At 38.9% G+C, this 14,373-nt stretch overlaps 1 protein-coding gene across 2 annotated transcripts in view; it reads left to right on the forward strand.

The window, feature by feature from the left end:
- Positions 1-3,848: 3,848 nt before the first annotated feature.
- Positions 3,849-14,373, forward strand: part of Klf8 (Kruppel like factor 8) — a 21,877-nt gene continuing 11,352 nt past the window's right edge. For both annotated transcript variants that reach the window (XM_028781999.1, XM_028782000.1), the window contains exon 1: positions 3,849-3,920. In XM_028781999.1, the coding sequence (XP_028637832.1) occupies positions 3,849-3,920 (72 nt within the window). The remainder of the gene's footprint in view (positions 3,921-14,373) is intronic.

Consider the following 14,373-nt stretch of genomic DNA (forward strand, 5'->3'; position numbering starts at 1 on the left):
TACCCAATTGTGCATGGATGTGGAGCCATCTAGTGGAGGGAACATGTGCAGCCTACTGATGGCCACACCCGCAAAGAATGCTCAGATTCAGCCACTGTAGCTTCTGATAGGCAGAGCCTTCTGGGCTTCTCCATTCACACTGGACTTTCTAGCATGTCTTGTGCAGGTAACCACAGCTGCTATTAGTTCACGAGTGTGTTAACTAGATCGTGTTTAGAAGAAAGTATTCAAATATGTTTGGGTAGTAAAAGAGTGTCTGTACTGAACATCAAACCTGGACTCAGATCCCAGCCAGAACATCTCCATCTTATATGGCATTAGTATTGCTCAATCTCTCTGATCCTGTGTTTCCTTGTGTGTATAGGGCATCAATAGTAGTACGTGTTTTATTCTTGTATAAAAGAAAATGGGGCTTAGAGCCACCATGAGAGGAGAGGACAAAATGGACGAAAACCCTCGAGGCTATGCTACTCTCCACCTTTATGTCTGGGGAGTGTACAAGTGACACTGCAGACTTCAACCTCTGGGACTGTTAAGATGAACTGATAATGTCATGCTAGTAACTGCTTTGCATCTTTACAAGGTGACTATACTTTTTGTACCTTTTGTGATTTTTCTGACGGAAGTACACAGATTAAAGGACTAATCCTTAAAATTTACTTAGAGATTTTATCATTCCAGCATGCAAATTCCATGTGTTACTACGATTTATTGTGAGGGACAGGATTAAACTCAAATATCTGTATTTTGCATAGAGGAAAGAACGTCCAGTTATAGAAAGGGTCAGTGAGTCTCCCAGAGTCATGTCGTCGCTTCATTTTTTTTTTCATAATCCTTCATTACTTGAAATGTAGGGAGCTACCATATGTTAGCAATCTCATTTTTCACACCAGCATTCACCCATGATGTATATTGTCAGCGTCACTATTTGTCAGAAGATAGAAAGGAATGAAATCTACTTAAGATTTTTCTCAGCAATTAGGGTGCTATCTTAAAATTGTCCTTTTATAAGACTTTTTTCTTTTTAGAAAGAAGGTACTCACCAGATTTGGGGTACTATAAAGTGATAAAGTATATTGTAATTGGGCTCAGAGGACAAAAGTTCAATTGATTCAGTGCTTCTAAACTCTGTGAGTTCGCGCCTCCAAGTTCATTATCTGTGTAATGCAATGGAAATTATGTGAAGTTGTCCCTTTACCTATTGTAATGTTATGTAGGTGGATACGTGATTCTTTCCATTGTCCAAATGCTCTATCCTCCTAAGGAACTACGTTCTTATTAAGCCTGTGTCAGTGATCAGTGGTCACAGTGTACCTGGTCTCATTATGTCACCCTGACTGGCCTATAATTTTCTGTGTAGACCAGGCTAGCCTCAAACTCAAAGAGATCTACCTCCCTCTTCCTCCTGAGTGCTGGGACTAAAGGCCTGCACCACCATTCGTGGACCAGCTGAGGCATTCTCAGTTGTCAGATAGCTTCTGTATGCTGTTTGGCTAAAAAAACATGTAGTACGGCAAGAAAGACTTTGCTGGCTTTTTAAATTTGCTATCAGAACTTTAAAATGTAGATATGGCCTTTAAAATTTGAAGATGTAGTCCTGTATATACCTGCATTCCACTCTGCTAAATGGTAGGGATACAGAGAGGAGCATGACTAGGGAATAGGGAAAATCTAAGATTATATTTTCTGTGCTAGGTGTTGGTAGACACTTGTATACTTATTTACTTAAGAAATCCTACAATAATCTATGTGCTGGATATTGTCAGAAGGAGCTCAGAAATTCTTGCCCAATTTGTTACTGTTACAGAGTTTTGAGCCAGTAATGGTGGCACTTCTTAATCCAAACACTTCAGAAGCCAAGGCTGGGGGTGGGGGTGGGGTGGGGACGTTACGAGTTCCGGGATAACTCAGTGCCTGTCCAAAAAAAGATGCAGTAGGAAGAGAGTAGTTTGCATATTTGGAGCCAAGATACAGCAACACAAAACAGCAAAAAAATGAATTTAAAATCAATTATTCTATCTATTGAAAGTCAAGAACTGAGGAAACTATTCCTAGTTTGAAAAGCTGTAATTCTCAAGGACACTTCTTTACAAAATAAAAGGAAGAATTTAGAGAATTTTGACAGTTGAAACCTGTTGTTTTCAGTTTCATTTGAAAATTCAAAGCTATACTAGGCACAATACTTGACTTGCCTAGGGTTTGGTCAAGCATATGGGCACAAAGAAAACACAGCAGAGAGTATTGATCTTAGAGTTAGATGCTCATGAGTCACATTGTATAACTCAAAAAACGTTATTCTTTGTCCAATTCAACTTGTCCATCTAGAATTATAGGATTTTACATTATCATTTGCTGAGCCCTCATGCTTCTATAGAGCCTCCCAAGGTTAGAGCCGTGGAGGAGAATAGACACTAAAGAATAAGAGCAGCTAGGGCCAGATGAAAGAGAACTTTGACTTCTAACTGAATTCCAGCTCTGAACACACACCCCTACATGTCTTCTAAGGCCCAAGAACATAGTCTGAAATTATGGTAGATATTCAACAAACTTCTGAATGTTTATCAGGGTAGTGACAAAAAAACTGAGCAAGGAGTCAGGGGTGGCATTTACCCTTATAATCCCTGCACTTGGGTGGGTAAGGCAGGAGGATTGCTTGTGTTTGAGACCAGGCTTACGTCTGGGCAAGTTCCAGGCAGTGTAAAACATTATTTCACTCTCACAGAAAAGAAGCAGGAGTAAAGAAGGAAGGGGGAGAGCTTTTTTTTAAATTAAGAACAAGAATTGAGAAAATGTGGGAAACCATGAGATGAAATTTAAGAGATTATGTATGAAACATGCAAGTGGCGCCGTTAACATGAAGTGAGATGTGTTACAAGGGTTTTCCAATTCCTAAGTTGAGAAAAGAGGTGAGTTGGGAAAGAGGTGAGTTGGGAAAGGAGGTGAGATGGCAGAAAATTCAGACAATTCTCTTATATTCCAGAGGGGGGCGCTCAATAGCTAGAAGAGCTTGATTGATTGCTGCCAGGAAAACCTGTAGGAGTGTCGCAGAGTTTATTTCCTTTGCAGACTAGTGTCCTTGACAAGTCGTTATTTCTAGTGAGGAAAAATTGCAATTCATCTACTGTCTGGTCTTCAGTTCCTATGAGTTAAAACAAGGCAGCATAGAGGAAGCATAAGTTTAATCTGAAATCTGACTAGTTAATTTGTAGGTAAGCTGTAGATTTGGCTTTGTATCCCTAACCTCTCTTTTCATCTCTACTGAAATTGAACTGCAGATAAACAAAACCTGTTGCAGAGGAAAACAGGTACTTTTTATGGGATGACTGGTGGTTCAAAATATCTGAGTGAAGCCATTAATACCATCTCTTCATAAGAGGAACAGCTATTTATAGAGGAAGATAAAAACTGCCTTTAACCAGGCTTGGCATATAGATTTAAGATGTGTATAGACAAAAAATGGTCTGTTTGTTTGGCTTTGTACATATATTGCTCAGATAAATAGCCGTACAGTACTTTAAAAGTCCTTAGCAACAACAAGAACTGGATCAGGAATGGAACGTTTTTGAAACCATAGAACTATGTTGATAATTACTGTAATAGAACAGGTCAGAGAAGTTGGATTCACATAGATGAAGGAAGGGAAGGACTTATATAGAGTCAGAGACAAGTGATGATCTTTTCTGTGAGTAGATTAACTTAGAATCTTTTAATAAGTTCCTTGTATAAAGTTAGTCTGAAAAACTGTTTATAGAGGACACAGAGGTAAAACCAAGTGTACATGTCATACACTATGCGGATATTTGGTTCAATATTTTAAAAGCTATTTTTCCCATGTATCTTTTCTAGATATGGATAAATTCATAAACAACATGGATGTCCGAATTAAATCAGAAAGTGGTTCGATGCAAGTATTCAAACAGGTGAGCTTTGTGTGTTGAATATCTCTTAAACATTGGAGAATTAAAGCTCCATTTTTAAGTGACGAGTATGGGAAATGAGACGGGATAAAGGAAGATAGACGTTTCCAAAATAATTTTAATGTCTGGGTGTGAGTTCCGACTAAGGAGTCTGCTTAGCCTTGAAGAAACAGCTTCATATTGTTCCTGTCTTTGGTGAAGAGCCACAACCAGTTATTAGCACTGTGCCATGTTTTAGTTATGGTGAAAATTGTGTGCTTTGTTTTATTTAATGTCTTCGGTAGCCTTGGTGTAGTGTATCAGAGTTCTCTAAGGAAACATCCTGTTGACTCTACTTCCCTGTTAACTGTTTCCCTGGAGAACCCTGGCTCATACACTACTTTTGGTGACCAGTGTGTGTGGTTGTGTGTGTGTAGAAAGGATAGAGGCATATATATTACATAAAATGTATATTATATAAAATATATATGTGTGTGTGTGTGTGTGTGTGTGTGTGTGTGTGTGTGTGTGTGTATTGGCTCCTGACTCCTGCCATTATAGAGGTATGGTAAGTCCAAAACCCAATGGACTTGATCAGCACACTATAGAGTTAGAGGTTTCATTTCAGGTCTCTAAACACTGATGGCAGAATTCTTGTACCAAACATGGTGACACAAGTCTATAATCCCTATACTAAGCAGACTGAACTAGGAAAATGGGGATTTCTAGCTCATCCTGGGCCACATAAGGAGATTCTCTCCAAAACAAGACAAAACAGACGAACAAAACAGAAGGAACAAATCAATTCTGTCTGTCAATGTGAAAACTAGTTTTGGTGGCCTACTTTGCTTCTCTGATGCTGTGATAAACAGCATAACCCAAAAAGCAACGTTTGGAGGAAAGGGTATATTTGTTTGTAGTTCACAATCAAAGAAGGCCAAGGGAGGAATTTGAAGGCAGGGAGGCCACTGAGAAAACACTACTTGCTTCCCTTCCCTTGCTTTGCTTATAACCCAGGGCTCACCTGCCCAGTGATGGCCCCTCCCAAATCAATCATTAAGAAATGCCCCTATTAACTGCTCACAGGCCAATCTGATGGAGAAAAGTTCTCAGTTGGAATTTCATCTTCCTAGGTATATCTGTGAGGCTTAACCTTTATTTTATGATGGTCTTTAATTATTGATTGAAGCCTCTTCGCTTTATGGGAGTGGCTTATTCCAACAGTGATGCGAAATACTTGCTTTATTAAGGGGTAAAAAGAAGCTGGTTATGGTATCCCATGCCTTAATCCCAACACTCAGGAGGTTGAGGCAATCAGATCTTTATGAGTTCAAGGCCAGCCTAGTCTACATATCAAGTTCCATAATGAGACTCTGTCTCAAAACAAACAAACAAACACATTTAGAAAAATGTTTAACCAACCATCTGACACTATAACCCTGCTAAATTGTCATATAACATCAACTTATCACCAGTCTCAATGTTCACATTTTACAGAAAAGAAAACTGGCTTTAAATGATGTGAAGTGTTTGTTTTTGAGATGGGCTCTTACTATTCCATAGACCAGGCTGAGCTGGAACTTGCTGTATAACTTGGGGCACCCTCAAACTCATAGTGAACCTCCTGCTGGGCTCTTGAATTCTGGGATTATAGTCATGGTATGATGCCTGTTTGTTCAGGGTTGAGTTATAAGGCATTACCTAAGTGAGCCCCAAATACAGTCAGAATTGCCTTGAAAAATCTGTCAAAGTTGCATGTATATTGACTATCCAAATTTGTTTATATAGTACTCATCGGATTCTTTTGGTCTTAGTACCATGCCCATAGTGATGAGTTTCTGTTCCTTAATTTAGGAGTCATACGCATACGTGCTGTGTGTGTGTGTGCGCGCGTGCACACATGCGCACATATGTACCTTTTTGTTTTCTTGATCAATCCTTTGTATATGACTCTTGTTGGCCTGGCACTCAGTATGTAGATCAACCTGGCTTGAATTTAGGGTAATCTTACTTTTCCCTGTCAAGTTTTGGAATTACAGGTGTTTATCATAATGCCCAGCTAATGATTTTTATTTTTAATCAGTAAATGATTGGTGTGTGACATATAATTGCATCTAAGTTATATAGGCATTTGGATGAGACTCCTTGTTATGTTTTATTGATGTTAAACTGAATTTAATATCTTGTTTACCTTTGTAGCTGCTGCCATTTAGAAACTATTAGTACATCAAAAACTTGCTAGTTGTTGCAAGTTATCACTGGAGCTTGGTCATAGTAATACAAAATAATACTAAAAGAAAGCTTGTCAACTCAGAGCACACATGCTGCTCTCTGTTTTCTGGATTTCTGTAGTCATACCTAATACAAGGGAACATTTGGCTGTCATACTCTTTTATTTCTAGTTTTTGGCTGTTTTCTTGAAGTAGAATCTCTTGTTTGAAACTTGTGTCTTATTGTGTCATACATGTCCCTTCCTTTTTTTTTTTTTTTTTTTTTTGGTTTTTCGAGACAGGGTTTCTCTGTGTACCCTGGCTGTCCTGGAACTCACTCTGTAGACCAGGCTAGCCTCGAACTCAGAAATCCGCCTGCCTCTGCCTCCCAAGTGCTGGGATTAAAGGCGTGCTCCACCACCGCCCGGCATACATGTCCCTTCTAATGTATGTCCTTTGACTGTTAATGTTTTACATGGTTCCTCCTCCTCTCTCTCTCTCTCTCTCTCTCTCTCTCTCTCTCTCTCTCTCTCTCACACACACACACACACACACACACACACAGAGTTTTATTTTGAAAGTAAGCTGCATCAAGAAACTTTGCCCTCCATAGCTGGGTATCACCTGCAAATAATCATACTCTCCTCTAAAACACCATAAGAACTGCCACATCCCCAAATGAACAATATTTCCATAATGATATCTAACATATGTATGTATGTGTATGATATATATACACATATACATACACACACAAACATTTCAGAGAGATTTTCTTTTTTAAAGATTTTATTTATGTATGTTAGTACACTGTCTTGTCCTCAGACACACCAGAAGAGGGCATCAGATCCCATTACAGATGGTTGTGAGCCACCATGTAGTTAGTTGCTGGGAATTGAACTCAGGACCTCTGGAAGAACAGTCAGTGCTCTGAACTGCTGAGCTATCTCTCCAGCCCCCGAGAGATTTTTCAATGCATATTTTCTTAAATTTCTTTTTGTCCACCAGGACTGTAGCTAAGTAAGTCTGTCCAAGCCTCACCACATTTGGGAGCACAGATTTCAATTCTATGTTTTCTGTAAAATTTTCCTTGACAGTCTAATGCCCATAAGTACCTAGTACACTCATACTACTGGAATACTAATTTATATCTCTCAGTCATTCATGTAGTTCCACTCATTTCTTGTTCTGTATTGTCAGCAGCAGCATGGAAATATCTCATATCTTATTATCAATGATTTTCATCTCCTAAAACGTCACATTTACTATCTACAGTTGTTATTATGTCATTCATAACTAATATTTCTCTTGCTTTTTTCCCTTTTTTTTGTTTTTGTTTTTGTTTTTCGAGACAGGGTTTCTCTGTGTAGTCCTGGCTGTCCTGGAACTCACTCTGTAGACCAGGCTAGCCTCGAACTCAGAAATCCACCTGCCTCTGCCTCCCAAGTGCTGGGATTATAGGCGTGCACCACCACCGCCCAGCTCCCTTTTTTTTAAGACTTAGTTTTTTAATTGAATGTAAATGTGTGTCTTTGTGTGGTTATGTGCATGTGAGTGCAGGTGTCCTTGGAGTCCAGAAGCATTGTGTCCCCTTGGAGCTGAAGTAGTTTCAGGTGGTTGTGAGCTGCCTGGTGTGGCTAATAAGATAACAGAAATCTATTCTTGAAGAATCCTAGAAGCAGACTTCTCAAAGAAAGTTGTTCCAGTGTCCTGGACTATCAAAATGTACATGTCAGAGAATAGGTTCCTTGTCTTTTCACACATCTGGTAGGTGCAGGCATTCCTTGGTATGTGGCCCTATCACTCTGCTATCTGATTGTGTATTCATATCATCTTATTTTGTGGTCCCTATAAAGATACTGACCATTAAATCCCACCCCCTAGGTAATCCAGAATGATTGATTTAAGATTCATAATTCTGCCTAGTGGTGATGCATGCCTTTAATCCCAGCACTCAAGAAGTAGAGGCAGGTCGATCTCTGTGACATCAAGGCCAGCCTGGTCTACAGAGTGAGTTCCAGGATACCCAGGGCTACAAAGAGACCTTGTCTTAAAAAAATCCATAATTTTATCTGCAATGATCCTTTTCCCAAATTTGTGCTATTCATTGATTCTGGGCACTAAGATGTGGGCCAATCTTTTTTGGGTGGCTATTCTTCAGCTTGATATAGTGTTGCTTTTCTAATATATAATACAAGAACGCAGTTGCTAAAATAATTTTCATCATGTATCATTTAAAGCAATCATATACAAAAAGAAATTATTTGCTCCTTTTTTTTCTTTTCTTTATTTTCAGGTTCAAGCTAGATACTAATATTTTCATGCTGCATACTAAGCAAATACCTAGAATTCATCTATGCATATATGCATATGTGTATATTCTATGGGTTTTGTCTGTTTTTGTGTTCTAGGAAAGGCTCTTATATGTAGTCTAGGTTAGCCTAGAACTGAATATCTTCCAGCTTTAGCCCCTTGAATTCTGGGATTACAGGTGGATGCATTTCTGATCTTATTTTTTCCCCTTGTGTGCTTTTGTTAGTATTCTAGTCTCTTAAAATTGTCACATTCATTAGTGTGTATAAAGAGGAATTGTCCAATAGCGCTTTCTTTCCTAATTCCATTGAGATGATGGGGATGTAAGATTCAAAATTCCTCTAGGTTTAGATTAAATTTGGCCTTTTAATAATATTCATCTCCATCCATGTTTCTCCTAATACTGAAACACATCATGGCATTGTTTGAGAAGGGTTGGAATTTCGGAGGGTTAAACTGGCTTTTCGACCAAAATAATGAATGTGCATAATGTATGTGTACGCACACACAAGTGCACCCAGGCATGAAAATGATTAGTCTAAACCCAGAGCAAAGCTAGAAGAGACCTGTGTACAAAAACAGCTTTTATCTTTCTCTTGGGGAGGAGCCTGGGTTTTATCTTGTTACCATGACAACACTCCTTCCTCTCCTTTCTACTTACTGTGCTGCCTGCAGTATTTTGTTCTTTCATTTTCTTTCTTGTCTTGCCTTCCTGCTTTAAACCTCCACATCAGAGCTATTTCAAATGAAAAGTAACAGTTTGGTTTCCCTCACTTGATTTCTCTCACTCTTCTGAAGCCAAGGCTGTCTTCATCAGATGTTCAAGAGCTAATGTTTCTGAAAACTACCACTTTTTTTTCTGGATGTCTTTTTAGAATTGCCTTTCTCCATGATCTCTGGTAATTTGTCAGTAAGGAAATTAAGAAAAATGCAGACTCAAATACTATTTTTTTTTAATTTTTAAAAACTGATTAGGATCCTGGGCATTTAAGGAGGACCATGGGAAGTAAAATATCTTTCACACCATTCCCTAGTTTCTGGACTGCCCACACATAGCATTCTTTACAGAATCAGAAATACTGGGAAGCTATAGCTTCAAGTGTTAACAAAACAAATGGGGAAAGGCTGCAGCCATTCTCTCTTTGGAGAGTGATTAATTATTGACTAGAGGACACTCAAAACCTGAAACCTGGCCCACAGGATTGAAGAAGGAAAAGCGTATGTTCACACGAAAAATCTCATATCAGAGCTTTATATCAATTTTCCTGTGGGCTTTCAAATCTGTACTCATTGTATTCAATGAATAATAGAACGTGACGCTCATCCTTAGTCATCCTAGTGAGTCACCAGAATTCTAGGGCTGTAAACTCATTGCTTGGATGACTCTTCTTTAGACTGTCCAACTAGGACATGCTGTAGAGAACAAGCAAATAAAGCAGGTAGTGCATGGGTTGTGTTGTTTTTGTTTATTTTTGTTTTTCTTTTTTTTTTGTCCTATAGTGACTTTTATACAGAATATAGGATAAATTGTACTGCGTATCAGGATTCTTACTAAAATTATTTTGATCATATTTAAAAGGTAATCATTGGTACGTGCAAACAAAAGCATTGCTAATGCTAGTGAATAAATGTACTTTCCATCCCAATTGCATCTCCTTTCCTCCCAGCCCCTCCCTCTCCCCTCCCCTCCTCCCACGCCCTTTCTCCTCAGAAAAGGGAAGGCCTCCCCTAGATATCGACCTGCCTTGGCATATCAAGTTGCAGTAAGACTAGGTGGATCTTCTCCTATTGAGCATAGGCAAGGCACCTCAGTTAAGGGAAAAGGATCCAAAGGCAGGCAGTGTAGTTACAGACAGTCCCTACTCCCACTTTAGGAGTCCCACATGAAGTTCTAGCTGCACGACAGTTGGAATGAAAGCAAGAAGAAACCTTGACAGCTACTCTCTCGTACATTCTCTTAAGAAGCTTGCTCGGAGAAGCCTTAACACCCAGGAAATACTTGCCAGGGGATGGATTCATTTCCACCTAACAAGTACCCAGGAAATCAATATGTCCAGAAGGAAAACGTGATGATATTCTTTGAGGAAGCTACTAAAATACTAAGGTCTAAATAACAACCTAACATTTTTTTTTCAAAGCCATGGAGCAAGAGAGAGCAGTAATTTAAGCACCATTGCAGACAGTTTGGGTAGGAAATTGACAAACCACAAAGCCGGCTTGGTGGATAGACACACAATCCTGGATGGATTGTTTGAACAGGGCTTGTAACATTCTCTTATCAGAGCATTGAGTATGTATTTGTTTTCATAGCTTCTTTGTTCAGTTTCTATTTTGGATATGCTTGAATAGTGTATTCAGCAAAGCGACTTACTGTAGATCATATCCAGCTCAGTGCAAGCTCTCCTACTGATAGTGTTATCGTAGGCAACACTCTTTGTACAAGAAATAGCCTTGGAAGAAGGGGGAATTTACGAAATTGTCTCCCTTTTATATTTAAGACTCAGAATTTTGGCTTCCTTGGTATTCTAGGCCTAAAGCATAGACTCTAGGAAAACACATTACAATTTTTAACTAGGCACTTCCTTGTTGTATCTATTTATAAATCAGCACCAATGATCTTATTAATGAAAATATCATGTGTAGGCCTGAGGAGATGCCTCAATGGTTCATTGTATATACTGTTTTCGCAGAGGGTCCTGGGTACAATTCCTCCTATATCAGACAGCTCGCAGCCACGTGTAATTCCAAGTCCAGGGAATTCAGTCTCCTTGTGCCTCTCATATTCATTCCTCCATCATTTCATACGCATCTAATGTAATCCATAAGTCATGTGTGGATTAATGCCCTTTTGTGAAAGAAGGATCAGTAAAATCCTGTTAGCAGGAGCAGGGTGGAGTTGAAGATTACAGTGATGAAGCCCTCAGGAACTGCTTTACTGGGCTAAAGAGTGGTTAAGAGCACTTAGTCCTCATTTAGGGGACTTAGCTTCAGTTCCCAGCACCTGGCCCCCACTGACACCTAGACTCCCGTCCGCATACCCATAGGTGTATACATAATTAAAGGTAAAAGTAAATCTTTTTTAAAAGAATAAAAAAGAGAAAATATTGCATCTTACTACACATGCTTATATTATAACTTCAGTATCATTGAATGCCCTGGTAGGAAAAAAAAAAATCAAACGAACAAACCAACAAACAAAAAACCTTATAGAAATGGATGGCCTTCCTACTCTGCTAACAGATTCTTTTGATTCTCCTTCTTCTACCAGTGAATGAAGCTAGTCAGTCAGAGACAGGTAGGAATGTAGGAAAAATGGTAGCTTAAATTGATTACGGAGGTCCAGAGGTCAGTAAAGTTGTGTTTAGTAAAACAGTTATTTTTTAAAATTGTGTGTGTGTGTACACCATGAGTGTGAATGTGCCCACAGAGGCCAGAAGAGGACATTGGATCCCCTGAACTGGAGTTACAGGTAGTTGGGAGTAGTGGGTGCTGAAGCTAAGTCCTCTGCATGAGCACCACAAGCTCTTAACTACTGAGCCATCTCTTTTGCCCACGTAAAGCAGTTCTTGATGGCTTCAGCGCTGTACTCTTCAGCTGCCTCCATACCTGCTCCTGCTAGCAGGATTTTACTGATTCCCCTTTCACAAAAGGGGATTAATCCACACAGGTTATTGATTGCATTAGATAGTTATAAAATGGTGGAAGAAAGCATCTGGAGAAGCACAATGAAAAAAATTAACACAAAGCCTGAGTTGACACGGGGCTTGCAAGTCAAGAAAACATTCTCTCAGCAAGCAGAAGAGAAAAGCAGATGGCAGTCTGGCCAATTTCTGGAGGTTGAGTATAGATTCATTTTCTGTGCCCTTACTCGTTCCCACAGTGCTCTTGGGGGGTGGAGGTCTGTAAATGAAGTCACACTCCATATTCCTGATCTCTTTCAGAATTCAGGTCCTAATTTTTTTATCAATTAAAAATAATAGTTACTACTATAGTAGTTTTGTTATACCTTAAAAACAAAAACCCTTTAATGCCATCATATATTCAGTCAGTAGGGATGTTTCCCCAAATGTCTTACCAATGTGGTTCTCGTGTCCTTAAATATAGTACTCCTCTTTCTCTGCTGTCTTGTCATTGGGTAGAAAGATTTGCCCGTGTCCTTCTACTCTTCCATAACCCAGACTTTTCCTGAACCCCCTTTTACCTTCTTTCCAAATACATAACTGAAGACTAGCTCCGTTTTATGTAAAGTAGGCATTTTGAACGCCTCTTGTAGTTTCAAATTTTCATAACTCAAATATCATGTTGTCAGAGACTGAAGGCTTGCTCTGATTATTGGCTGAAGTGGTACTGCCATCTCAAGGGCCATTTTCATGATTTATGTTCCTTGGCTATTGCATACACAGTACACAGCATCCTTGACATCTGATTAGATAAAATTTTTAGAAATACTTTAATTATGTTGGGACTTTATATGTTGATATTGCATATTCAATAACCATTGGGATTTTAAAATGTCTTTTCACTGATAAGTTTAAAACAAAGTTCATGTATATTAATATGGTTTCATGTAATATTTAGATATCTGTATACATTGAATAATGTGCTTAAATTTCTCAAAAATTTATCATTTTATCATGAAATTTTCTAAAGTCTTTTCTTCTGGTTTTTAAATTTATACTTATTTGTATGTATGTGAGCCTGTATGAATACATGTACATGCAGTATTTGGAGGCAGAAAATGTGGGTACCCCTAAAATTGAAATTGCAGGTGCCTGTGAACTGCCATGTAGGTGCCGAGAACTGAAACCAACTCTTTTGTGAGAGCAGTAAGCTTTCTTAATGGGTGAACTGACTCCAGCCCAGTGTCCTATGAGATAAGATTCCGGGGTTCTTTGCTTTCTCCAACCACAGCTAAGTTCCTATTGATCATTCTTTGTCCATCCTCCTTCTTTCCATTGTCCCCAGGCTCTGATAGTCAGTTTTTTTCTGCTCCCCATGTGTATAGATTGAGCTTTTGTAAGATTCCAGACATGAGTAGGATCATGTGGTGCTTATCTTTCCGTGCCTCCATTATTTTATTTAAAATAAAGATCTCCAATTCCATCTATGTTGAAGTAATGACAGGAATGTATTCCTTTTGGGAATGAATACTATTCCATCATTTTATTAATTGCTGGGCAGATTTCATCCATGTCTTGGCTATTATGAACAGAGCTGCAGTGAATATGGGGATGCAAATGTCTCTGTCTCTTTGTGCATGTGGGGGAGTGTTTGTGTGTGTGTGTGTGTGTGTGTGTGTGTTTTGAGACCAAGTCTTACTCTATATCCCAGGCTGGTCTCAAACTTAGGATCCTCTGTCTTTAGCCTCTTCCTCCTCAGCCTTTCAGTTGATGGGATTACAGCTATGCATTTATTTTTTAAAATATTCCATAATTTAGAATTTTGCATGTAAAGTCAACAATTCCCCTGTATCACATTCCCTGTGCATAGTACCTGCTAATATACCATTGCAAATAGAAGTGGTACTCTTACCTCATTTCTCTCCTTGAGAATGCCTATTAACTGTGACTCATCTAAAATGTCACCTTCTCCTTAAAGCCTTCCTCTAGATAGAACAAATTACCTACCCCCTCCCCTGCCCCAACAAACCCTTCTCCTGTTGGAAATGGAACCTGTGACTGATTTTGCTAAGCAAGTGATGTACCACTGTGCCACATCCACTTCCTCTTTTGTTTCTCTGAAGCTTTTTGTTCATATGTCAAATTGCTTATTTTGGCATGATTTATAAGCTACTCATATTATCCCAGCATTACAGTTCATATGTACTTCTTAGTTCTGTCTTATTCATAAATGCTATCAGTGGACTTAGCACAATGCTTTTCAGGGAGATTGTGTAAAATGTGTTTTTTCCTTCCTTCCTTCCTTCCTTCCTTCCTTCCTTCCTTCCTTCCTTC

This window comes from Grammomys surdaster, unplaced genomic scaffold (assembly GCF_004785775.1).
Source record: "Grammomys surdaster isolate TR1022 unplaced genomic scaffold, NIH_TR_1.0 654, whole genome shotgun sequence".
Classification (NCBI taxonomy): domain Eukaryota; kingdom Metazoa; phylum Chordata; class Mammalia; order Rodentia; family Muridae; genus Grammomys; species Grammomys surdaster.